The following is a 23,791-nucleotide window of genomic DNA, read 5'->3' on the forward strand; positions in this document are numbered from 1 at the left end:
CCAGGTACTCAGGAGACTGAGGCAGGAGAATTGCTTGAACCCTGGAGGCAGAGGTTGCAGTGAGCCAAGATCACGCCACTGCACTCCAGCCTGGGCGATGGAGTGAGTGAGACTCCGGCTCCAAATAAATAAATAAATAAATAAAAACTGGAAGGCTAGGCATCAATGAGCCCTGATTCCTATGTGGCAGCTTGACTGACCAACATTTGAGTTGCTGTCCCTGACAGCTTTAGGGGTGTGCAGCCCACACAGTCATGCTAGCTTGAGGCTCTGCTGTCACCAGTGTGAAACTATTAATAACTTGTGAACAAAAGACTCCATGTTGTCACTCTGCACAGGAGCCAGCAAATTACAAAATTCCACATCCGGTCTTGTCTACAGGAGCCTCTGGACTGCTCCCAAGGGCCCACACCATGCCTTACTTTGGGCTGCCATGCAAACATGGCTCATGACAGAGAAGCTCAAACATGTGCATGGGCAGTGCCAGAAAACAAGGGTGGTGCATAGACAAAATAAAATGATAACGTACCACAACCATTTCTTTGATACACACTGTTTCTCTCAATCCTCCCAACCACCTAGGTAACAGGCAGGGAAGGTGTTACTGTTGCCTGTTAGGAAAGAGGACAGTCCAGAAAGCTGTCTCTAGCCACTGAAGCAACCCAGGTCTTCCAACCCCAGGCAGACCCGCCTTTCCATTGTTCCAGGCAAAGCAGAGACAGGCATGGGGGAGTGGGAGAGGCGGGGCTCCTATGGGCAGGAACCAGGCCATACTCCAGGGCAGTGCAGCTCTTGCTGACAGTCCCCCCGACCTCCACCCCAGGCACAGGCTGCAACGCCTGCTACATGGAGGAGATGCAGAATGTGGAGCTGGTGGAGGGGGACGAGGGCCGCATGTGCGTCAACACCGAATGGGGCGCCTTCGGGGACTCGGGCGAGCTGGACGAGTTCCTGCTGGAGTATGACCGCCTGGTGGACGAGAGCTCTGCAAACCCCGGTCAGCAGCTGTAAGGATGCCCCCCTCCCCCACAGCCCAGGCCCTGGGCCGCTCTGGTGCAGCGGCAGATGGGAGCCGGGCCACTGCTGATAATGGGCTTGTTTTTAAACAACTCTGGGGAAAAGCAAACTGACAATCCTTTCGTAAGCTCCATCCCTTCTGCTCAGTCATGACCTGCCCCTGTGAGAGATGAAAGGTTAGTCCCAGTTGTGATTTGATAAGCCCAGACCTTTCTCCTTCTGACAGGTGATTGTGCATGTAGAGGAGGCTCTGAGACGCCCCCAGTAAGGTTTCTGGGTTTAACCCAACATTCCCCAAAGTATGTATTTGGCCACATTCACAGAAAGAATATTAGTCTTTTGTGGAATGCTGCGGGTTGGCAGTCACAGCTTGGAAACCAACCCAGAGAGAGCTCATCATTAACCATGGCTATCACTTGTTAACCACCTACTGCGCCAGGCCTATGCTAATTATTTTATTAGCGTCCTCTCTGCCGCTCGCAGGCCTCTATTATTATAGGTCAGTAGTATTCCATTTATTTAAATTAAATACAGAAGGTCATAGATTAAGCAAGAAAGTGCCAGCAACATGGTGCGTGCCTCCGACTGGGCACTAACCCTCCAAACCTTAGTTTCCCCAACCATAAACGGCCGATGAACAGCAGCTCCGGATGCAGCTAAAGGACTGAAGCTCTAGGTCCCGTGCTCGGCGCAGGGCCTCCTGCAAGGAAGGTTTCGGAGGGACTGGATGGGGTCTTTGAACTATCTGTCTGTCCCTTCACTGAAGTGGGCCCAGGGGCAGGCCAAACTTGGTCCCGTGATTGAGTTGGATGTGCACGTTCCTAATCCCTGACGTTTCTAAACTCTGGTTCATTAACGAGGGAAAGACGGGAACCGGATGGGGGAGTGGGGATCACAGTGCCCCACGTGGCCGCCTGGTGACCTCAATGGGGAAAAGTGGCGCCGGTTCCCGGCTTCCACCTGCACGAGGGGCCCTCCCTCGTGCCTGATGATGTAATGGAGCTGCCCTGTGTCCAGGTATGAGAAGCTCATAGGTGGCAAGTACATGGGTGAGCTGGTGCGGCTCGTGCTGCTCAGGCTCGTGGACGAAAACCTGCTCTTCCACGGGGAGGCCTCCGAGCTGCTGCGCACACGCGGAGCCTTCGAGACACGCTTCGTGTCGCAGGTGGAGAGGTGTGCGGAGGAGAAGGGCAGGTGCAAAGGGCAGGGGCTGGGGACGTCCAGTCCGGGCACTGCAGACTTGGTCTCAGGGAGAGACTGAGTCCCAGGCCCGTGGCGCAGGGACAGGAAACTAGGGCCTGGGGCCGGATTCCGGGCGTGGGCGGGGCCTGGGGCGGGGCACGGAGGCGGGGCGGGAGTGGGCGGGGCACAGGGGGCGGGGCGGGAGTGGGCGGGGCCCGAGGCGGGGCGCTGGAGGCGAGGGCGGGGCTCTGGAGGCGAGGGCGGGACAGGGACCGGTCCCGGGTAGGAGGTGGGGTCCGGACGGGGATGCCAGGAGCAGGGATGGGGGCGAGCCCGCGTCCGGGCAGTGTCCCCATCCGTGAGTCCCCTCGGTGCTCCCTGCCCGCCGTGGCGGTGCTCTCTGGATCCTGCTGTGGCCTCACTTCCCTGGCGGAGACCCTGGGCTTAGTTAGAGGGAGCAGTACTAACCAGGTTACTGCTGGTCCCTAGCGGAAACGCTTTGACTGGTTGAGGTGAGCAGGATCGCCCCATTTCTCCAGAGGGGCCCCGGCTCAGCCAGGGAAAGAGGCCGCCGCTGGGTGGACGGCTGGCAGGGGCCCCTCCCTGGAGGAGAGGCCGCCGCTGGAGGGGGATGGATTGTCGGAGCCACCCTCAGCGACCGCCCTACCTCCTCCCGCCCCGCAGCGACACGGGCGACCGCAAGCAGATCTACAACATCCTGAGCACGCTGGGGCTACGACCCTCGGCCACTGACTGCGACATCGTGCGCCGCGCCTGCGAGAGCGTGTCTACGCGTGCTGCACACATGTGCTCGGCGGGGCTGGCGGGCGTCATCAACCGCATGCGCGAGAGCCGCAGCGAGGACGTAATGCGTATCACTGTGGGCGTGGATGGCTCCGTGTACAAGCTGCACCCCAGGTGAGCCCGCTGCGCCCTCTCCCTGGTAAAGTGGGGCCCAAAAAGCGAGTGCTCCATGGTTCCTTGTGGCTCCCAAGCTCCAAGATTTTGTGTAATCCTCTTCTCGTCCCCCTTGGCCTAGATTTGGGGGAAGGGTCGACTTCGTGCAGGATGCCCGGTAATGAATGTGGAGGATGGGCTGGGAGGAGGGACGGCAGCCCTGCTTCTCTTCTGCCCAGCTTCAAGGAGCGGTTCCACGCTAGCGTGCGCAGGCTGACGCCCAGCTGCGAGATCACCTTCATCGAGTCGGAGGAGGGCAGTGGCCGGGGCGCGGCCCTGGTCTCGGCGGTGGCCTGTAAGAAGGCCTGCATGCTGGGCCAGTGAGAGCAGTGACCGCCAGCACAGGGAGGATGCCACAGCCCCACAGCACCCAGGCTCCACGGGGAAGTGCTCCCCACACGTGCTCGCAACCTGGCGGGGCAGGAGACCTGGCCTTGTCAGGACCTGGGCTGCCTGCCATCCCGCTGGGGAACCCAGCGGGCCTTTTCCCTCAGTCATTCGGTGGGACAGCCCCAGGGCCCTAACTGGGGTGCAGCAGGAGCAGGGACAGAGACTCTGGAAGCCCCCACCTTTCTCACTGGAATCAACTTCCTAGAAGGGAGTTGCTCACTCAGGACTTTGTTGCATTTCCACACTGTCAGAGCTGTTGGCCTCGCCTGGGCCCAGGCTCTGGGAAGGGGGCGCCCTCTGGATCCTGCTGTGGCCTCTCTTCCCTGGGAACTCATCCTGTGTGGGGAGGCAGCTCCAACAGCTTGACCAGACCTACACCTGGGCCAAAAGGGCAGCCAGGGGCTGCTCATCACCCAGTCCTGGCCATTTTCTTGCTTGAGGCTCAAGAGGCCCAGGGAGCAATGGGAGAGGGCTCCGTGGAGGAGGTGTCCCAAGCTGCGAATACCCCCAGAGACCTTTTCTCTCCTGTACCCCCATCCCTGAGTGACTTGTGATTCTGGGATGGACCCTCACAGCAGGTGCAAGAGACAGAGCCCCCAAGCCCCTGCCCCAAGGGGCCCACAAAGGGGAGAAGGGCCAGCCCTGCGTTTTCAACTCCCACAGCACTGGCTCAGGAAGAAACCCCAAGCAGCATTCAGCACACCCCAAGGGACCACCCCATCATACGACATGCCACCCTCTCCATGCCCAACCTGAGACTGTGTGAGTTTTTTAATTAAAAATGTTAAAAGTTTTAAACATGGCCTGTCCACTGTTCTTTGACTTCTGTGCATAAGGACTGTGGGGACAATCTATAAAGAGTCAGCGTCACATGCATGAAGATACTTCAGTATCTCAGCCATGCCCTCCAGACAGCTCCTTCCAGCCAGCCGTGCCCCGGGGAGTGTGAGGAGTGACGGACCAGGCTGTAGGAACAGGAATGGGGTATCATGGGGGATGGCAGAGTAGTGGACAATACACTGCCTGGCCGGTGCCCCTGCTTGCCTGCCCATGGAATGTGTGCAGAGAGAGTGCCAGGCCAGGTGCTGCTCTGGGGAAGTGGGGGAATGAAGCTGGTCCTGCTGCATGTCAGTCTCAGCACCGTCCTGTCCAGTCAGAGCCACTTAGGTTTGCCAGTGAGTGGAGGCCCAGATACACGTTGGATTTCTAAGGTCCCGCCAGATGCTCCTATTGGTGGAATGCCTGTTTAGAGTTAGCCAAACATAGGCCTAATGCCATCTTTCTGTAGCATAAACACAGTGACATAGATACATATTTGTGTGATTTTCATGCACGTTCATTTTTCGATGAGAGACACCACCCAGCTAATCAGGAACAACTGTTTTGTTTCCTTCAGATCTTAACCCAAAGTTGTGATTTTGAGAAGTCATGTCCCCCTTCAGATTTCTTGCTATCTGCTACTTCTCATGTGGAATTGCTTTGGATCTTCTTAGTTCTCTTGAGTCTAAATTAGTCCTTATAAGTTAGTGCAAGCATCTGATTACTTTGTTATCATTACTGTTATGTTCAAGCATTCACAAAGTGGAAAACATTTTAATATCAATTGCTTTCTATTTCTCCTTTATATTACAGTTCAGGGCATTGTATTAATTCTTAAAATTCTATATGTAGGTAGGTTATATGTCTGAATTGAAATGGCTGAATTGAAATAGATAAAATGAATTTCTTTTCTAGATAACAAAGGGAGTGTCATAAAACACTTGTTATGGGACAGTGTGATGGCTCACGCCTATAATCTCAGTGCTTTGAGAGGCTGAGGTGGAGGATTGCTTGAGGCCAGGAATTTGAGACCAGCCTGGGGCAACATAGCAAGACCCCATCTCTTAAAAAAAAAAAGTGGGGGGCTGCTGGGCACGGTGGCTCACGCCTGTAATCCCAGCACTTTGGGAGGCCGAAGCAGGTAGATCACAAGGTCAGGAGTTTGAGATCAGCCTGGCCAACACGGTGAAACCCCGTCTCTACGAAAAATACAAAATGTAGCCGGGCATGATGGCAGGCGCCTGTAATCCCAGCTACTCAGGAGGCTGAGGCAAGAGAATTGCTTGAACCTGGGAGGCGGAGGTTGCAGTGAGCAGAGATCGCACCACTGCACTCCAGCCTGGGCAACAGAGCAAGACTCTGTCTCAAAAATGAATGAATGAATTAATTAATTAAAAAAAGAAAGAAAGAAAAAAAACACTGGGCAGGGTGGTGTGCACCTGTAGTCCCAACTATTCCAGAGGTTGAGGCAGGAAGAAGCACTTGAGCCCAGGGGTTGTCTGCAGTGAGCTCTACTCATGCCTCTGCACTTCAGCCTGGGTGACAGAGCTCAGTGGCTCACACCTGTAATCCCAGCATTTTAGGAAGCTGAAGCAGGCAGATCGCCTAAGATCAGGAGTTCGAGACTGGCCTGGCCAACATGATAAAACCCTGTCTCTACTAAAAAAAAAAAATTTTTATATATATATATGTATGTATGTGTGTGTATATATATATATGTATGTATATATATATATATATAAATTAGCTGGGTGTGGTGGTGCATGCCTGTAATCCCAGCTGCTTGGGAGGTTGAGGAACGAGAATCGCTTGAACCTGGGAGGTGGAGGTTGCAGTGAGCTGAGAACGCGCCACTGCACTCCAGCCTGTACGAGAGTGAGACTCCGTCTCAAAAAAAAAAAGGAATTTAAGGAATTTAAAAGAAAACTCTTGTTATATAAAAAGAGTATTGGGTGTGACACATGAGAGCTCCTGCACTCTACCAGTCAGCTACTGACAGACATAGGCCTGGCTCCAGTGGAGGGGCAGCAGCCAGTGAGCCCAGCCTGGGGTGACCCACTCCTGCTGCCTCCAGGATGTCCCCTGTTTCCCCAGCCCCTCTGCTGTGCCCTCGGCCCCGGAAGCTGGCAAGTCTGCTTCTCTGGAACAGCATCACGCAGGCCTGCCCAACGGCCCACTGTGCACCAGGCCTTCAGGGGATCCAGATGTCAACCAGGCTGGGTGTTCAGGAGAGGCACAGAAGCCAGGAATACAAACACATCAGCCACCAGGCAAATGGGAAACGTGCCCCAGAAGCTCCCCGCTGAGGATGTTAGGGAGAGCTTTTTGAAGTAGTGTGGTTGAGATGGGGCTTGAGGAAGGCAAGGTTCCAAACAGCAGGGCAGACTGGGGACAAGGCAGACTGCATGAGGGAGCTGATGGAGCTCCCTCACCCTCCAGAATTACCCCAAAGCCAAGCAAAGTGTTCTGCCTGGGGTCACAGCTAGCTCGGGGATGCCTTCTGCCCCTTCGTCAGAGGGGCAAAAGGTCAGAGCCTAGGGTCACCAAAACCTCTGGGCAGCCCAGGGGAGGTCTCAGGCCACAGACCATTCTCAGAACTACCCACTGCCTTCCCAAGCCTGGGGGCGTCCCTGGACTGACCCTCCCCAGCTGTCCTCTTGCACTGGTCAGGGTTCTGGCTGGACTGGCAAGGAGGGGTGGTCAGATATGGGAGTAACTGGATCCCTTCATCAGGACCTAGGGTGGTGAGAGCTTTGAGCCTGCTCTGCTCTGGGCAGACATTGTGCCTGGCCCTGCCAGGATGGATAGACAGCAGGATGTTACACGTTGAGGACATGAAGGTCATCAAGAATGTGGCTGGAATCTGTTAGGGCCTTCATCCTCCCCCAGCCCAGGCGGGGGCTGCCAAGTTTGGTCCTGTCCTCTGTTCCTCTCCTTATTTGGACCTTCAGGTGATAAGCCTGAGACATAAAGGAGGCTGGGCCCTGCCACCACGACAGCAGCCACACCTCTGCAGAGAGAATGGTGAGTGCCTGCTGGGGAGGAAAGGCTAGCGGTCTCCCTGGTGCTGGCCTTTGGGCTGGGGGAGCAGAGTTTTCTGTGCTTGCGTTTGGTCGAGGGTGGTCCCCAGGGAGAGGAAGAGGATCCTGGCCCTGGCTCTCCTGGGAATGCTCTGGGACGGTGCATGGTGGGTGGGATGGGGAGACTTTGAGGAGGTGGGGAGAGGACCCCTCCCTACTCACGGTGTTGCAGGCCAGCAGGAAGGCGGGGACCCGAGGCAAAGTGGCGGCCACCAAGCAGGCCCAACGTGGTTCTTCCAATGTCTTTTCCATGTTTGAACAAGCCCAGATCCAGGAGTTCAAGGAAGTGAGTGCCCACTCCCAGCAGCCTCAGACCCCATCCCGGCCTGCCCAACCCCACCCCACATACACACCCCCTTTCTATCCTGACCTTGCCCCTCACACTACCCAGGCCTCTCCCCTTCCTCCCACCTTCCCTAGAGCTGGGGGCTGCTCCCAACTGAAGGCCCCCATCTCACAGGCCTTCAGCTGTATCGACCAGAATCGTGATGGCATCATCTGCAAGGCAGACCTGAGGGAGACCTACTCCCAGCTGGGTGCGTGCACCCACCTCCCACCCAGCCCCACCCTGCAGACTGGGGCCCCTGCTCTGAGCTGCTGGGTGGGTGGGAGTAGCTGGGGGGACAGCACCCTGCTCCCCTGCTTCCCCTCCTCCCCATCTCCTCACACTGCCCTTCCCCCCTTGTCACGCCTTCCTTCCACTTCACCTCCCCGACCCACAGCTGCCTCTGCCCCTCCAGCCCCTGCGGCCAGGATAGAGGGAGGGTGGCCTAGGCCCTTCTGGGGGACACCCAGGGTCCTGGTGTGTACCTCATGCCCCACCCCCACCAGGGAAGGTGAGTGTCCCAGAGGAGGAGCTGGACGCCATGCTGCAGGAGGGCAAGGGTCCCATCAACTTCACCGTCTTCCTCACGCTCTTTGGGGAGAAGCTCAATGGTGAGCCTGGGACAGAGCTGGGCACCCTTGGCCAGGCAGGGAGCCTGCACCCTGCCTGAACCCCACCTGAACCCTGCCTGAACCCCACCGGAACCCTAACTGTACCCCATCTGGACCCACCTGGACTCTTCCTAGCCATGGCCCATTCTAAGCACCTCCTGTGCCCTAGAATCCCATGTGCACTGGTCACCCCAGTGCTGACTTGGGGCCAGGAAAGGTGCCTTCAGCCCCCACCCCCAAATTCCAATCTCCCAGCCAGGCTGCCCACCTCAGGAGGATGACCATTCCCAGCCCCACTGATCCTCGAGAAACACTTTATATTAGGGAATACCCCCACCTCTTCTGGGATGCGGGGGGCTCCTCATGCAGCCCAGTTCCTGCTAGGCGGGACCTGGGATGCTGGAGACATGGATGCTCACCTGGCTGCCTTGGCCTCCCAGGGACAGACCCCGAGGAAGCCATCCTGAGTGCCTTCCGCATGTTTGACCCCAGTGGCAAAGGGGTGGTGAACAAGGAAGAGTAAGTGTGGCCCAGCCAGATGAGGGGCACAGTGGTGGAAGCAGAGACGGGGGTGAGGCCCCTTGTGAGGGGGGCTGCCTGTACTTCGGGGCCTTATACTACTCTTTGGGGTGCGGCCAACCCTTCCCTACGCCATGAGAGCCTCTGTACCCATCTTCCCTGCGCAGCCACTCCCCCACAGTCTCCTGCTCAGACCCTCCTCACTCCCCGCAGGTTTAAGCAGCTTCTCCTGACCCAGGCAGACAAGTTCTCTCCAGCTGAGGTGAGGCTGCCCAGCCCCTTCAATACCCATCCCCAGCACCTTCTCTGGGCCTCACCCATGACCCAGAGCCCAGTACCAGTGAGGCAGTTGCTGGAAGGGTGAGCCGGGGGTCTTTCTGGAGGAGGTGCCATCTCTGTTGAGACCTAGAGGGTAAAGATGTGGAGTCAGAAAAGACAGCATGTTGCACCAGGCAGGGAGACTGTACACAGACCCGGGGAAAAGCAGATAAGGAGAGGTTTCGTATACTTGGGGTGGGCCTGTGCCTGTGGCTGGAGGGGCGCCCTTTGCCCCTTGGCCCCCATTTGCACCGACTCCTCACTCTGCCCAGAGTCAGCCAACAGAAAAAATTAACCCAGAGTCTGGGGTCTAGGGTTGAAAAGCGAAGGCACAAAGCACAGATGCAGGGGGCAGGCAGAAGGGCCACAGGACTCAGGTGAGGTCTCTGCCCAGCTGGGCCAGGAGCTAGGGGGCTACCTTTCACCAGCGCCCCCTGCAGGTGGAGCAGATGTTCGCCCTGACACCCATGGACCTGGCGGGGAACATCGACTACAAGTCACTGTGCTACATCATCACCCATGGAGACGAGAAAGAGGAATGAGGGGCAGGGCCAGGCCCACGAGGGGGTACCTCAATAAACTCTGTTGCCAAATTGGAATTGCTGTGGTGTCTTTTCTGTGACAGATGGGCTGGGGACCAGCCAAGGGGGATCCCAAGGTCCCAGTGCACACATCACCATGATCATGGCCACCATCTACCTCCTGGGAGCTGGCCCCTTGCCAGCTCACCTTGATTCACTCCCATGCTGCCAAGTGAAGTGTGAACTATGATCATGCCTAGTTCACAGATGAGGACACTGAGGCCCAGAGAGTGTGAGCATCTCGCCAAGGCCAGCCATCTAGAAGAGGAGAGGGTGGAATTTACACCACCTCCACCAAGCCCAGGAAAGAGCCACAAAGTGGGCACTGCCCAGCTACTTGGGGCTGTGTAGAGAAGAGGCTGCTTGCTGGGCACTCAGCAAACTCTGCCCAACAGCCCAGCAGGTAGGCAGTGGCCCTGGTACCCCCACACCCAACCACACAGCCTCCCCTGGCCCACTGCTCGCACCCCTTCTCAATACACTGGCTTGGGTGCCTCCCTGCATGGGCCCTGCAGAGAGGTACTCATCTGAAACACAATCAGCTTCTCATTGCAATTACAGGCAAGGCACTAAGACACAAGGAACATGGACACCGAAGGAGGGGCCAGGGAACATGCAAATTTTTAGAGGAAATGCCCAGAACCTGGCATCATGCCTCCTGAGCCCCTCATGCGCTGTGAGGGGTAAGAGGGTCAGACAGCTGGAGGGTAGGGAGATGACGTCTCAGGAGACAATAGTTAGTGCTCCTGTCACCCTTCATCTGAGAACCCAGGAGCTAGAGGAGAGAGTGATCCTCATCATGAGTACAAGAGGAGCAGCAGGGGACATCCAAAGCACCAGAGAGAGAGAGAGAGAGACAGAGACAGAGACAGAGACAGAGACAGAGAGACAGGCAGTGACAGCTCAAACCTCAGCCAGATCCAGAGCGTACAAAGTTTCCTGCCTACAGGACTGCCCAGTAAGAGCTCTCAGCCTGCCTGCTTCCCTCCCCACAAGCCCTGCTGCAATCCCTGTACCTGGGGGTTGGTGGGGAGGAGGTGAGTGAGAAAGGAGGGGCACTCCTTCCTGAAGGCCCCAAGAAGAAAGGCATTTTCACCCAGACAGGTGTTCAGTTTTGATTTTATCTGGGGTCTGGCAGTTTAATTACTAAATGGAAACTTGAGACTTTCTGGAATTATGGTATTTTCTGTTGCTTAGAGAGATTACAAAAGTCACAAACTGCCTGAGTTTCCACCCCAATAGCAGGCCACCAGCCCACTCCACGGAGCATGCTGGGACACTGGGTGAACAAAATCAAGTACCATTAGGATTCTACCACATGAGTTTGCTTGTTCAACAAGCTGATTTCATAAAGTAAGGGATCATATTATAATCCAAGCTCTACAGGTGTAAGTTGTGAAAGACTGAAACAAACCAAAAAGATCATAGGTGTCCGGTTATCTGATTTGATGGGGTGTCTGAACCTTTCGTTGTCTTTGAGCTGTTTCAAAACTCTGTAAATTATTATTTCTTTTTTTTCTTTTTTTTTTTTTTTTTTTTGGATAGAGTCTATCTCTGTCACCCAGGCTGCAGTGGCATGATCTCAGCTCACTGCAAACTTCACCTCCCAGGTTCAAGTGATTCTCATGCCTCAGCCTCCTGAGTAGCTAGTATTACAGATGTGCACACCATGCCAGGCTAATTTTTGTATTTTTAATAGAGACGCGGTTTCACCATGTTAGCCAGCTGGTCTCGAACTCCTGACCTCCGTTGATCCACCCGCCTATGCCTCCCAAATGCTGGGATTACAGGCGTGAGCCACCGCACCCTGCCACAACTCTGTAAATTATAACTAATAGCAAGGCAATGATTCTTCCCTATAAACATGCAAATAAGTGTTGTCCAGTGGAAGCACAATTGATTTTTCCCTTCTCTGTGGAAGAAGCCAATTTTGCCTATATTAAGCAAATTCATCTGGGCATTCCTAACAGTCTACACATGCACTGGCTCTTTGAATTCTTCTCTGAACCAGGCCCAGGAATGAGCCACAAGATGAGCACTGCCCAGCTCCTTGGGCTGTCACATCTTATTGATTCCTACGTGAATTCACAAGTAAATAATATTTGGCAGTTGTTCACTTAGTATGCAATTCAAGATTTTGCTTTAAAAATATTATCCTTTCACACTGCTGGTGTAGTTGTCTGATAAGGTTAGTCCTTTCCACACCAAAACTGCCTGTATTAGTGTTGTTTGGAATAAACTGAGGGTAGAATGTATATGGTATGTGTATGTGGTGTGTGTGTGTGTGTGTGTGATAGAGAGAGAGAGAAAAGAGAGAGACAAAAGGATAGAGAGAAACAGATGGGCATAGACCCAGGATATCAGTTTAGCCTACACTGACCAATATGATAGCCACTGGCCACTTGAAATGTGGTGTGAGTTGGGATATGCTACAAGTGTAAACTGCACACAATATTTTGAAGATTTCATACAAAAAAGAATGCAAATATCTCATTAATAAATTTTATTAATATCATTAATATTGTAATATCATATGTTGAAATGATAATGTTTTGGATATTGGATTATTACTAAAATTAATTTCACCCATTTCTTTTCACTTTTTAAATGTGGCTACTAGAATATTTAGAATTTCATAAGTGACTTTCTGGCTTTCATTCCTGTTGGAAAGCACTGAGTTAGACTGTGTAGTGTGTGGTTAAATGAACATGGTGGCTCGGGCCTATAATCCCAGCACTTTGGGAGGCCGAGGCGGGCAGATTACCTGAGGTCAGGAGTTCAAGATCAGCCCGGCTAATATGGTGAAACCCTGTCTCTACTAAAAATACAGAAATTAGCCAGGTGTGGTAGGGCATGCCTGTAGTCCCAGCAATTAGGGAGGCTGAGGCAGGAGAATATCTTGAACCCGGAAGGGGAGGTTGCAGTGAGCAGAGATCAAGCCACTGCACTCCAGCCTGGACGACAGAGCAAGACTCCATCTCAAAAAAAAAGTAGAATAAAAATAAGTAAATAAATAAATAAAGACTACAGTTTCTGGGAGACTCTGAGGCAGGCATTAGCCGTCTCTGCAGAGAGTACTTGCAGCAGGGAGCAGCAGTTTTGATGTCCTCAAAAGGAGCCAATTTCATTTGGGTGGGGTTGCCTCTGAGTATTCTAGCAGTACAGACAGAAGGGAGAGAAGGCTGTTTCCAGAAAGCAGAGATCATACAAATTACTTGTGAGACCAAACTTTTTCCTCAGGTGAATCTCAGGCATCCCGTAAGTGGAGTGTCTAACAGTCTACACCTGAGGATGTTGGACAGAAGGTGGTATGAGGTGAGCATAGCTGGGGAGAGCTCCGGGAGGGGGAAGACCAGCTCCATGTTGTCCACCCACTGAAAGGAAAGCTCCCTCTGGGGGAGGTGGATGCCCCCTGGCCAGGCCTGCAGGGCCCTGCTCACTATGAGCTCTGTGTGGTCCTGGCCTGGGTCCCACCAGCCATTGCCAGGCAATAGCTCCCAGTTGGAAAACAGAGCAAGGTTCCCTCTCAAAAAAAAAGAAAGAGAGAAAGAGAGAAAGAGAGAAAGAGAGAGAGGAAGGAAGGAAGGAAGGAAGGAAGGAAGGAAGGAAGGAAGGAAGGAAGGAAGGAAGGAAGGAAGGAAGGAAGGGAGGGAAAGAAAAGAAAAGAAAAGAAAAGAAAAGAAAAGAAAGAAAAGAAAAGAAATACAACAGGTAACCATGCATGATGGCTCACGCCTGAAATCTCAGCTACTTGGGAGGCCAAGGCAGAGGATTGCTTGAGCCTGGGAGGTTGAGGCAGCAGTGAGCCAGGATTCCGCCATTGCACTCCAGCCTGGGTGACAAAGCGAGACCCTATTTCAAAAAAAAAACAGAGAGAGAGAAAGAAAGAAATGCAACAGGGCCAGGCGTGGTGGTTCATACCTGTAATCCCAACACTTTGGGAGGCAGAGGAGAAAGGATTGCTTAAGACCAGGAGTTCAAGACCAGCCTGGGCAACGGGCAAAAACCCATCTCTTCAAAAAATACAAAAATTAGCCTGTTGTGGTGGTGCACACCTATAGCCCCAGATATTCAGGGAGCTTGAGCCAGATCCAGGCTGCAGTGAGCCATGGTCGTGCCACTGCACTCCAGCCTGGGTGACAGAGCGAGACCTTGTGAGAAAGAAAAGAAAGAAGGGAAGAAAGGAAGGAAGGAAGGAAGGAAGGAAGGAAGGAAGGAAGGAAGGAAGGAAGGAAGGAAGGAAGGAAGGAAGGANAAGGAAGGAAGGAAGGAAGGAAGGAAGGAAGGAAGGAAGGAAGGAAGGAAGGAAGGAGGAGAGGGAGGGAGGGAGGGAGGGAGGAAAGAGGAGGGAGGGAGGGAAGGAGGGAGGGAGGAAGAATACAGGACCCAAAGGGCCTAAATGCCCCCACTGTGCCCGAATTCTGTGTGGCTCAGGACCGGCCTCCTCCACACTCCCACTACTACAACCCTGCACCCCACTTGTTCCTGGGGGCCCCCAAGGGGAGCCTCACCAGAAGACTGCTCATAAACCCACCACCCCTCATCTTTCCTGTCTTTTTAGAAGCCTCAGAAGCCTTGCCGCTTTAAGGACACCTCCATCTGAGCCAAGGTGCTCGCTCCAGGTATCCCAGAGCTCCTGGTCCTGGGTGTCCCTGCCACACGTCTCCCCATGGAGCCCTACTCTGGCTCAAGCCCCCTAACTGTGCATGAGGAGGACTCTTGCCCTCACTGGGACTGTCCAGAGCCTTCCTATCTCTCTGGAGGGACTTCCGTCAGTTTCTGCCCCTTCTCCTCTTCTGCTAAGAACTCACGTTAAGTCTGATAGCAGAAGCATCATCTGGCACCCTCCTGAAAGGAACCCAGAGTGCCTCCTTTGTGGACCGGTACCTGGATTTTCCCCACTCTCTCTCCCTTCAGCCATGCTGATGGCAGAGAAGGTAAGAACTTCCAGCCCATTTCTCTGGAGAGGCAAACTTGTCATTTGTCACTGCAGAGAAGGTTCTACCTTATGCTCATAGTACATTATCTTTATTATGTGCTAGGATATCACATTTAAAAGGACAAAAAAGGCCAGGCAGTGGCTCATGCTTATACTCCCAGCACTTTGGGAGGCCGAGGCAGGTGGATCACCTGAGGCCAGGAGTTTGAGACCAGCCTCCTTGGCCGGGCGCGGTGGCTCAAGCCTGTAATCCCAGCACTTTGGGAGGCCGAGGCGGGTGGATCACAAGGTCAGGAGATCGAGACTATCCTGGCTAACATGGTGAAACCCCGTCTCTACTAAAAATACAAAAAACTAGCCGGGCGCGGTAGCGGGCGCCTGTAGTCCCAGCTACTTGGGAGGCTGAGGCGGGAGAATGGCGTGAACCCGGGGGGCGGAGCTTGCAGTGAGCCGAGATCGCGCCACTGCACTCCAGCCTGGGAGACACAGTGAGACTCCGTCTCAAAAAAAAAAAAAAGAGACCAGCCTGACCAACATGGCAAAACCCTGTCTCTACTAAAAATACAAAAATTAGCTGGGTGTTGTGGCATGTGCCTGTAATCCCAGCTACTTGGGAGGCTGAAGCAGGAGAATCGCTTGAACCCAGGAGGCAGAGGATGCAGTGAACTGAGATCATGCCACTGCACACCAGCCTGGGCCACAAAGCGAGACTCTGTCTCAAAACAAAACAAACAAACAAACAAACAAACAAAAACAATAAAATAAAAGGACAAAAAAAAAGAAATATAAAATACTTGAAGGCGCTTGTATTATAACATTAATAGGATTGACAGTATCTGCTTTCCAGGCTGAAGTGATTCATTCATTATTCTAGACTTCTTTAGTCCTTTGCAATTTGTGGTAATTATGCTTTTCTTTTTAACATTAAAAAAAAGTATAAAAATAAAAGGCAAAAAAAGCATTATCCCATTAGTCTGAACTTCCCCTCCTCTATCCCTGCCCCAATACCCTTGAAGACCCTGGATGCAAACAAAGGCCTGAGGGAGCCTCTTCCCTGCAGTGCAGGCCTCACCTGGGGCTCAAGTCAGAATCTGCATTTTATTGACTAGGACAGCCTCTAGTCAGGCCAGGGGTCCGCTGTGCTGCCCAAGTGCCCTCACCCCAGCTTTGAGGCACCAGAAGGGCAAATGCAAATTTAAAACGAGAATAAGTTTATTCTCCTTGGTGGAAAAAAAAAAAAAAAACAGACTTTCCCATCTCCTTTTTCTTTAGAAAATCTATAATTGCAAGTTCCTTCCTGGACTTTTTTTATGTAGATCTGTTAAAAAGCTAAATAAGCCTTTTTCAAGTTTCACATCCCAGGAATGTCTCCTTAAGGACCTAGGAGGCACCATTTGAAGTGTAATCACCAAGGGAGATACATCTTTATCTCCCAGTTTCCGTGGGCAATGGGGAGCCTAACTTTAGCCCGGTGCCTGGCTCAAGTTGCAAACACACTTCCAGTCTTAAAGGAATGAGTTTATTTTTTTTTCCTTTAGATAAAGGCAATTAGCAAACCCACGTGGCCTCCCCAGTTACCTGGGGATTTACAGAGAACTGTGTGTGACCACAGGTGCTGTCAAGCCCTCTTACCTGAGAACCCGTGACATTTCCCTTGAGAACATGAACGGGATGGGTTGCACCTGGTTATATACAAGCGTGAGACTTCTTTCTGCCTTTGCAATTTCTTAGCAGATTGTCTGTGATGAGCATCGCAATCTGTTTAATGTCTATTCAATAATTAAACTTTTCTTTCTCTTCTTTTGTGGAAAGGTTTTCTGCGTTGGCAGGAGATTTTTGTTTTTGATTATGTCCCCAAGATGCCTGATGTTCCACCCCTCAAGAGCCTCAGCCTTGCCCAGGGAGGGCATGGGGGTGAGTGGCCTCTCCCACGGACAGTGCTGGCCAAGTTGGCCCAGGTGCGCAGCAAGGGCTGCTCCCCAAAGACTCCCTCCCGGTCAGCATGGGTAAGGCCCCTGTTGTGTTGTTTTCTCTTTTTTGTAGAGTTCAAGGGGGTCCTGCTATGTTGTCCAGACTGGTCTTGAACTGGCCTCAAGGGATCCTCTCATCTCAGCCTCCCAAAGTGCTGGGATTACTGTGCCCAGCCTTGTGTTGTATTTTCTGATCTTATCCTGCAACCCCTTGAGCCCCCAACCTGGGCCCCAGTCCCTGCGCTGCCCCAGCCTGCCAGCCCTCTCTCTCTGCACATTCTTTCTTTAGCTGAGTTAACACCACTGATAAGGTTAAAGACAGGCTCTTAAATTTCTGCCCTGGCATGAGAAATATGTGACCCACATGCTTCTCCAGCTTAACTGTCCACTGTAACTGTCAGGGACTGATGGGCGCCAGCTGGCCCACAGCCCACTTCAGTCCTGACCCTCCCCAACAGGCTGATAGAGGCCCCAGCCTGAACCTGGACTCCCCCATGTTCTGATTTTCCTGCACAAGACTGCAGAGGCCTGGTTAAGCTGGAGAAACATAAGGAATAGGTAGGTCTGCACACACTCACCTCTTCCTTTGCAGTGAACTGTCTTGAATCTTCTAGATGGAAAAGCTGGGGGTGTGGAGGTGCAGGGATAGGACAGCTCAGGGAGGCCTTGGGCAAAGTCAAGGAGTAGGCTCAGTTTCCCTCTGTGTGTGCCTTCCTGGGACTCGGTTTCCTGTCTGTGAAGTAGGACTGGGCTGGATATTGACAGCACCTGAGGGTCATTGAGCTCCTCTGTCCCAGGCACTCAGCTGCTGGGCACAGTGCACACGTGGCAGTCCGGTGCCCTCTCACGCTCCATGGTGACTATGCTTGTAGTTATACTCCTGACCCCAGAATAAAGACTACACTTTCACCCTCCCTCACTGGCAGGTATGACTATGTGTGGTGGCAGTTTTCTCCTTAAGAGACAGATGTTTGTGCCACCCTCCAACCCGCTGGCTAGCACCTAGCTGGCACACAGCCTCCTGGGGCTATGAAGATGAGGGCCACAGCCACAGGATGGGGGAGCCGTGAGCCGAGTCTGGCTGCATCTCTGACATATGGGGTGTCACACACCACCTCTACCTCCCATCGGGTGCTACATGAAGAGAACAAACTCCACCTGATGGAAGCTGCTGTTGTTTGAAGTCTTTCATTCTCACAACAGAACCTAACCTCAACCAATACAGTGTATTGGCCCCACATGCTTAAGCAAGCTGTCCAAGGTCACACACAGCTGCGAGGCGGTGAAGCTGGGTTTGAGCCTGTTATTGACCTTTGTGCAGACAGACCTCAGAGCAGAGCACAAGGCAGCGAGGCTGTAGGTCTGGGGCTCCCTCTCCAGGAGAATCAACTGGCTGCACACAGCCCGGAGAGCCCATGGGCAACCTGAGTCCTTGCACCTGGAAGTTTCTGTGTCCCACACATATCCAGGAGCTTAAAATGAAGATGTCTGAATTACACAACTTTTTGATAGCACCAACCCAACCCTCTCAGCCTCCTCGTCTGAGGTCAGCCCAGGGCAAGCCCCTTGCAAAGCTGATTTAACTCAGAACCACTGGGCATACCCACAGGGCAGTGACCCTGCAGCCCTCAATTAAATGTGCAGATGGACTTGGGGGCGGGCTGGTACCCCAGATGGCCTCATCCTCCCAGGGTGGCAGAGCCCCTGGAGGCCACAGCCCTGTGTGTACACCACTGGGGAGTCATCACAGGATACTTCAAGAGTTCAGTTCAAGGCAGGGTGACTCACGACTGTAATCCCAGCACTTTGGGAGGCTGAAGCGGGCGGATCACCTGAGGTCAGGAGTTAGACACCACCCTGGTCAACAGGGAGAAAGCCCATCACTACTAAAAATACAAAAATTATCTGGGCGTGGCGGTGGGTGCCTATAATCCCAGCTACTCAGGAGGCTGAGACTGGAAAATCGCTTGAGCCTGGGAGGCAGGGGTTGCAGTGAGCTGAGATTGCAACGCTGCACTCCAGCTTGGGGAACAGAGTAAGACTCTGTCTCAAAAAAAAAGAGTAAAAAAGAGTTCAGTATATCATTTAATGTGGAGCTGCTTCCATCACAAGGCTGAGGCTGTTTCTCTACTGCCCAGATTTGGGCTGGCCTGTGGTTTGTTGACCTCAGCCTTGTAGTTCTCACTTTCCTGGAACCCGAATGCCACCATGCGACATCCATAAGACAAAGCCCAGGATAAAAGATCACTTGGAGAGACAGGCTTGGCCTGCCGCCACCCTGCCTGAGGCTGGACCCCTAGGAAGGAGACTCTGATGGACCCCCAGACCCAGTCAAATGACCACTTCCAAGCTCAGGCAAGAAAGGACAAAGAGCCACCGGCTCAGCTCATAGCATCTGAGAAATAAGAAACTGCTGCATTTTTTGAGGCGGTAAGATTCGACAGGTTTGTTCTGCAGCAATAGATGAGTAGTACCTCATCTTAGCCCATGTTCTAATGAAGACAAACAGTAGCATTGACAAAGTTTTAAGAAAAGTTAACCAAAAACTGGGGTTGCTTTCTTCATTTTGACCCTTCGTTACAAGAAACAGAGGCCAACCCCACCCCACCAGACTCACTGCTCACTGGTCCCTGAGTGCCTGTGAGTCTCAGTGGGAGTTACCTTGAGGCCAGCCCTTCTGAGTGGAGGGCGCTGGGTACTGAGGTCAAGTTGAGCTCAGTCCAGGCTGAAAGGAGTGCAGCTCTGGCCAGGATGTCAGGGCTGTGACCTCCCCAAGAACCTTCTACCCTGGAGTAACTCTGGCCCCTCCAGGCTTTGCTGCTTGGCTGTGTGAGGGGAACTGCTGTCCCAGCATTCTGGCCCCCTTGCCCCCAGCCCCTCCCTGACCTCCATGGGCTTCAGGCCTCACTACAGAGTCACCTCCTCCAGGAAGCCATCCCCCAGTGCAAGTCTGGGCGACATTCTTCCTTGCCTGGCCCACCTGCTCACTCTCACGCCATGGCTTTCTGTGAGCAAACACAAAGATAGGGTAAAACCTCTGTCCTTGGCACAGAGCAGAAGCTCTGGAAATGTCTCATGAGTGAGTGAAGGCACATGACGAACCTCCAGACCTGTAGAGGCTAAACACTGAGAGCCTTTATAGATGCTGTAGGGCCGAGGAGTTTGCCAACTGCAGCAGGTCATGCCCAGAGGTTTATCTCTGGGTAGCAAGGTGTGTCTCCCACCAAAGGCCATCAGCACAGGGCCCGCCCTGCTGACCCAAGGCAGTGCACAGCAGAGGCCAGATGTAGTGAGAAGGAGCCTGTCCTTGGCCTGCTGTCTGCTGCCATGCCTGTGGGAACATGGACACAAGTGTGTGGTGTACAGGGTGGTATGGCAGGTGGGAAGTTGGGGTGTGTATGTAGCAGGTGTGTGTGTGTGTGTGTGTGCATGTGGTGGGGGTGTGCATGCATGTGTGTATGTGTATGTGCATATGCATACGTGTGCATGGCAAGAGAAGACCTCCTCTTTCTGGCCTCTCTATCTGCCCCCCTCCCTCCTGCTGCCAACACACTGTCCACCCTTCACTGTCTTTTTCCTTGGGACTCGTTGATCTGTCTCCACTGTCCCAGGTGTCTGGAGCAGCCTCTAACCTTCCATCTCCCAAGGTACTTCAGCCCTGCCCCTCCCAGCTGTGGAATGTCCCCCAGGATGTGCCACTGACACAAAGAGCCACACAGCTCCAAAATAGAATATTATCTAACCTGCTGCTCCCTTTGCTGTCAGCAACACCTCTACCATGCTTCTCCCAGGACCCCCCTTGAACTCTCTGCTTCCTCCCTGAGGCTGAAGGAAAGACAGGAAAGGCGCCACCTTCCTGTCCTTGGGTCCCACAGGGATGTATCCTTGTAATGAAACCCACTTTACGCTTGACTTGGATCCAGTTAGCTTCTGTGGCTTGCAATCCAGACCCACACCGACCTCAACCCAGGCTCTAGAGAGTAGACCCTTGTTTTTCCTGGCCTGGGTCCACCTGGCACCTGCCAGGGTCCCAACCTCTGAGTCAGCCCACCTTGCCCTCATCTGTGCCACCTCCAGGCAGACTCTAGCTTCTGCCCTGGCCTGGCTTCTGGGACCTGCAGCTGTCTGCTTCCATCCTATGTGGATGGTGCCTGAAAGTGAATAGGGATCAGTTACCAGCCCAGTATCTGTCCCCTTCCCAATAGCACTGATTCCCATGGGGAACTGCTTTTCTCAGACTATGTATGGGTTTGGTGGGAGGGTAGTTCCTGTAATCAACCCTACAGGGTGTAGGAACCCAGACCCTCAGCAACACAACAGGCAGCAGGCTCCCAAGCTAAGTTTGGCCAGCTTGGCCACCTCTCCCAGATTCTGTTTCATAAGAGCATCATCCAAGAGCAGTGGGAACACTGGGGATGGTCCATCCCAGGACTGGTATGCAGAGAATCCCAGATAGGAGGTGACTGCTGTGCTTCCAGCTTCTTGGCCCTCCAGAGAAACCATACTTCCCATCTGCCCCACAACCTGATCCTCCAAACTCCCACCATTTCTGTGCATCCCCGATATCTAATAGATCAACTGCCTTTCATTTACATTTGTCACAACCAAATGATACACCTGCCCTTCAGCCACTACTGAACTGCAGCTGAGTTAGCCCAACTTCAGGGCCCACATGTCATTTCAAGCTTGTCTTGAATAATGTACATCATCCTGCATTGTGAGGATGGCCACCACCTTGGTCTTATACCCACGTGTGTCCTGAGCTACGTTTCTCATAATCAAAAACAAACTCAACATATCACTCCAGCCTGGGCAACAGAGCAAGACACTAGCTCTAAAAAAAAAAAAAGAAAGAAAGAAAAACCCAGTAAAGTTGGGGAAAGAAAAAGCACCTGATTTCCAGAGTTTCCACATCATGAGATGCAAATGTCCGGTTTTCAACAACAAGAAAATCACAAGGCATACAAAGAAATAGGAGACTAAGACCCACTCAAAGGAAAAGAATAAATAAGCAGAAGCCATACCAGAGGAAAACCAGATGGCTGACTTACTAGATAAATACTTTAAAACAACTGTCTTAAAGATGCTTGAAGAGCTAAAGGAAGATGTGAACAAAGTCAAGAAAATGATGTATGAACAAATGTAAATTCCAATAAAGTGACAGAAAACTTTCTGGGGTTTTTTTTCTTGGTAGCAAAAAATTATGAAGCTGAAGGATGCAATAAATTCCCTAGACAGCTTCAAAGGCAGATGTAAGCAAACTTGGCCAGGCACAGTGGCTCATGCCTGTAATCCAGCACTTTGGAAGACTGAGGCAGGAGGATTGCTTGAGCCCAGGAGTTCGAAACCAGCCTGGGCAACATAAAAAACCCTATCTTTTTAAAAAAATTGGCCAGGCGCGGTGGCTCACGCCTGTAATCCCAGCACTTTGGGAGGCCCAGGCAGGCAGATCATGAGGTCAAGAGATTGAAACCATCCTGGCTAACACAGTGAAACCCCATCTCTACTAAAAATACAAAAAATTAGCCAGGTGTGGTGGCACGTGCCTGTAGTCCCAGTTACTCAGGAGGCTGAGGCAGAAGAATTGCTTGAACCTGAGAGGCGGAGGTTGCAGCAAGCTGAGATCATGCCACTGCACTCCAGCCTGGATGACAGAGCGAGGCTCCATCTCAAATATAAAGATGTATATTTATACATATTTATAAATATATATATAATTTTATAATTATATATAAATATATATAGATATAAATATAAATACATAAATACAAATATGTATTTATATTTATATCTCAAATATAAAAATATATATATAATTTAAAAATTATAAAATTTATAAAAAAAGAATCAGCAAACTTGAAGACTGGACATTGAAATTATCAAATTTGAGGAACAGAAAAGAAAGGAAAAAGATGGAAGAAAAATAAACAGAGCCTAAGAGACCTGTGGGACACCATCAAGCAGACTAATACCAATTGTGGAAATTCCAGAAAAAGAAGAGAGTGAAGGACCAGAGAGAGTATTAGGAGAAATAATGGCTGAAAACTTCTCAAATTTGATGAATGACTTGAATATGAACATTCAAAAAGCTCGACAAACTCCAAGTAGGAAAAACTCAAAGATACTCATACTGAGATTCATTATAATCAAACTGCTAAAAGCCAAAGACAAGGAGACAATATTGAAAGCTGCAAGAGAGAAGTGACTCATTACATACAAGGGATCTTCAAAAAGAGTATCAGTTATCTTGGCTGGGCATGGTGGCTCACACCTGTAATCTTAGCACTTTGGCAGGTCGAGGCAGTTGGATCACTTGAGGTCAAGAGTTTGAGACCAGCCTGGCCAACAGGGCAAAAACCCATCCACTAAAAATACAAAGATTAGCCAGGCATGGTGGTACACGCCTATAATCCCAGCTACTCAGGAGGCTGAAGCAAGAGAATTGCTTGAACCTGAGAGGCGGAGGTTGTACCGAGCCAAGATCGTGCCACTACTGCACACCAGTCGGGTGACACAGTGTGACCTTGTCTCAAAAAAGAAAAAAGAAAAGGATCATCAGATATCTCATCAGAAACCTCAGAGGTTGGCCGGGCGCGGTGGCTCAAGCCTGTAATCCCAGCACTTTGGGAGGCCGAGGCGGGCGGATCACGAGGTCAGGAGATCGAGACCGTCCTGGCTAACATGGTGAAACCCCGTCTCTACTAAAAATACAAAAAACTAGCCGGGCGTGGTGGCGGGCGCCTGTAGTCCCAGCTACTCGGAGGCTGAGGCAGGAGAATGGCCTGAACCTGGGAGGCGGAGCTTGCAGTGAGCCAAGATCGTGCCACTGCACTCCAGCCTGGGTGACACAGCGCGAGACTCCGTCTCAAAAAAAAAAAAAAAAAAGAAAAGAAACCTCAGAGGCCAAAAGGCAGTAGATTGATATATTCAAAGTGCTAAAAGAAAAAAATAAATCTGTCAGCTGAGAATCCTATATCTGACGCAACTGTTCTTTTAAAGAAAGTGGAAAATGAACACATTCCCAGATAAACACAAGCTTAGGGAGTTCATTATCACTAGATCTGCCCTGCAAAGAAAGCCAAA

The 23,791-nt window shown here is 52.1% G+C and overlaps 2 protein-coding genes across 10 annotated transcripts in view; both read left to right on the top strand.

Moving 5' to 3' along the window:
* GCK (glucokinase) overlaps positions 1-5,422 on the top strand; it is a 48,105-nt gene extending 42,683 nt beyond the window's left edge. For 2 of the 6 annotated variants that reach the window (XM_025379845.1, XM_025379844.1), the window contains exons 7-10: positions 824-1,007; positions 2,035-2,190; positions 2,884-3,117; positions 3,336-4,348. In XM_025379845.1, the coding sequence (XP_025235630.1) occupies positions 824-1,007; positions 2,035-2,190; positions 2,884-3,117; positions 3,336-3,480 (719 nt within the window). In that variant the 3' untranslated portion in view covers positions 3,481-4,348. Of the gene's footprint in view, positions 1-823; positions 1,008-2,025; positions 2,191-2,493; positions 2,562-2,883; positions 3,118-3,335; positions 4,349-4,382 lie in introns of those variants that run through there. The other 4 variants (XM_025379846.1, XM_025379849.1, XM_025379848.1 and 1 more) reach the window with 4 other exon arrangements.
* Positions 5,423-7,328: 1,906 nt separating this feature from the next.
* MYL7 (myosin light chain 7) lies at positions 7,329-9,817 on the top strand. Of its 4 annotated transcripts, none has more exons than XM_025379194.1 (7): positions 7,329-7,389; positions 7,618-7,731; positions 7,866-7,981; positions 8,277-8,381; positions 8,822-8,900; positions 9,114-9,162; positions 9,659-9,817. In XM_025379194.1, exons 2-7 carry the CDS (start codon positions 7,685-7,687, stop codon positions 9,758-9,760), a joined length of 498 nt encoding a protein of 165 aa, XP_025234979.1. In that variant the 5' UTR covers positions 7,329-7,389; positions 7,618-7,684; the 3' UTR covers positions 9,761-9,817. The 4 variants fall into 4 exon arrangements, with proteins under 4 accessions (XP_025234979.1, XP_025234978.1, XP_025234977.1 ...); XM_025379193.1 differs by having other exon boundaries at positions 7,366-7,389; positions 7,906-7,981; XM_025379192.1 differs by having other exon boundaries at positions 7,379-7,389; positions 7,837-7,981.
* The last annotated feature ends 13,974 nt before the right edge of the window (positions 9,818-23,791 follow it).

This window comes from Theropithecus gelada, chromosome 3 (assembly GCF_003255815.1).
Source record: "Theropithecus gelada isolate Dixy chromosome 3, Tgel_1.0, whole genome shotgun sequence".
Taxonomy (NCBI): Eukaryota; Metazoa; Chordata; class Mammalia; order Primates; family Cercopithecidae; genus Theropithecus; species Theropithecus gelada.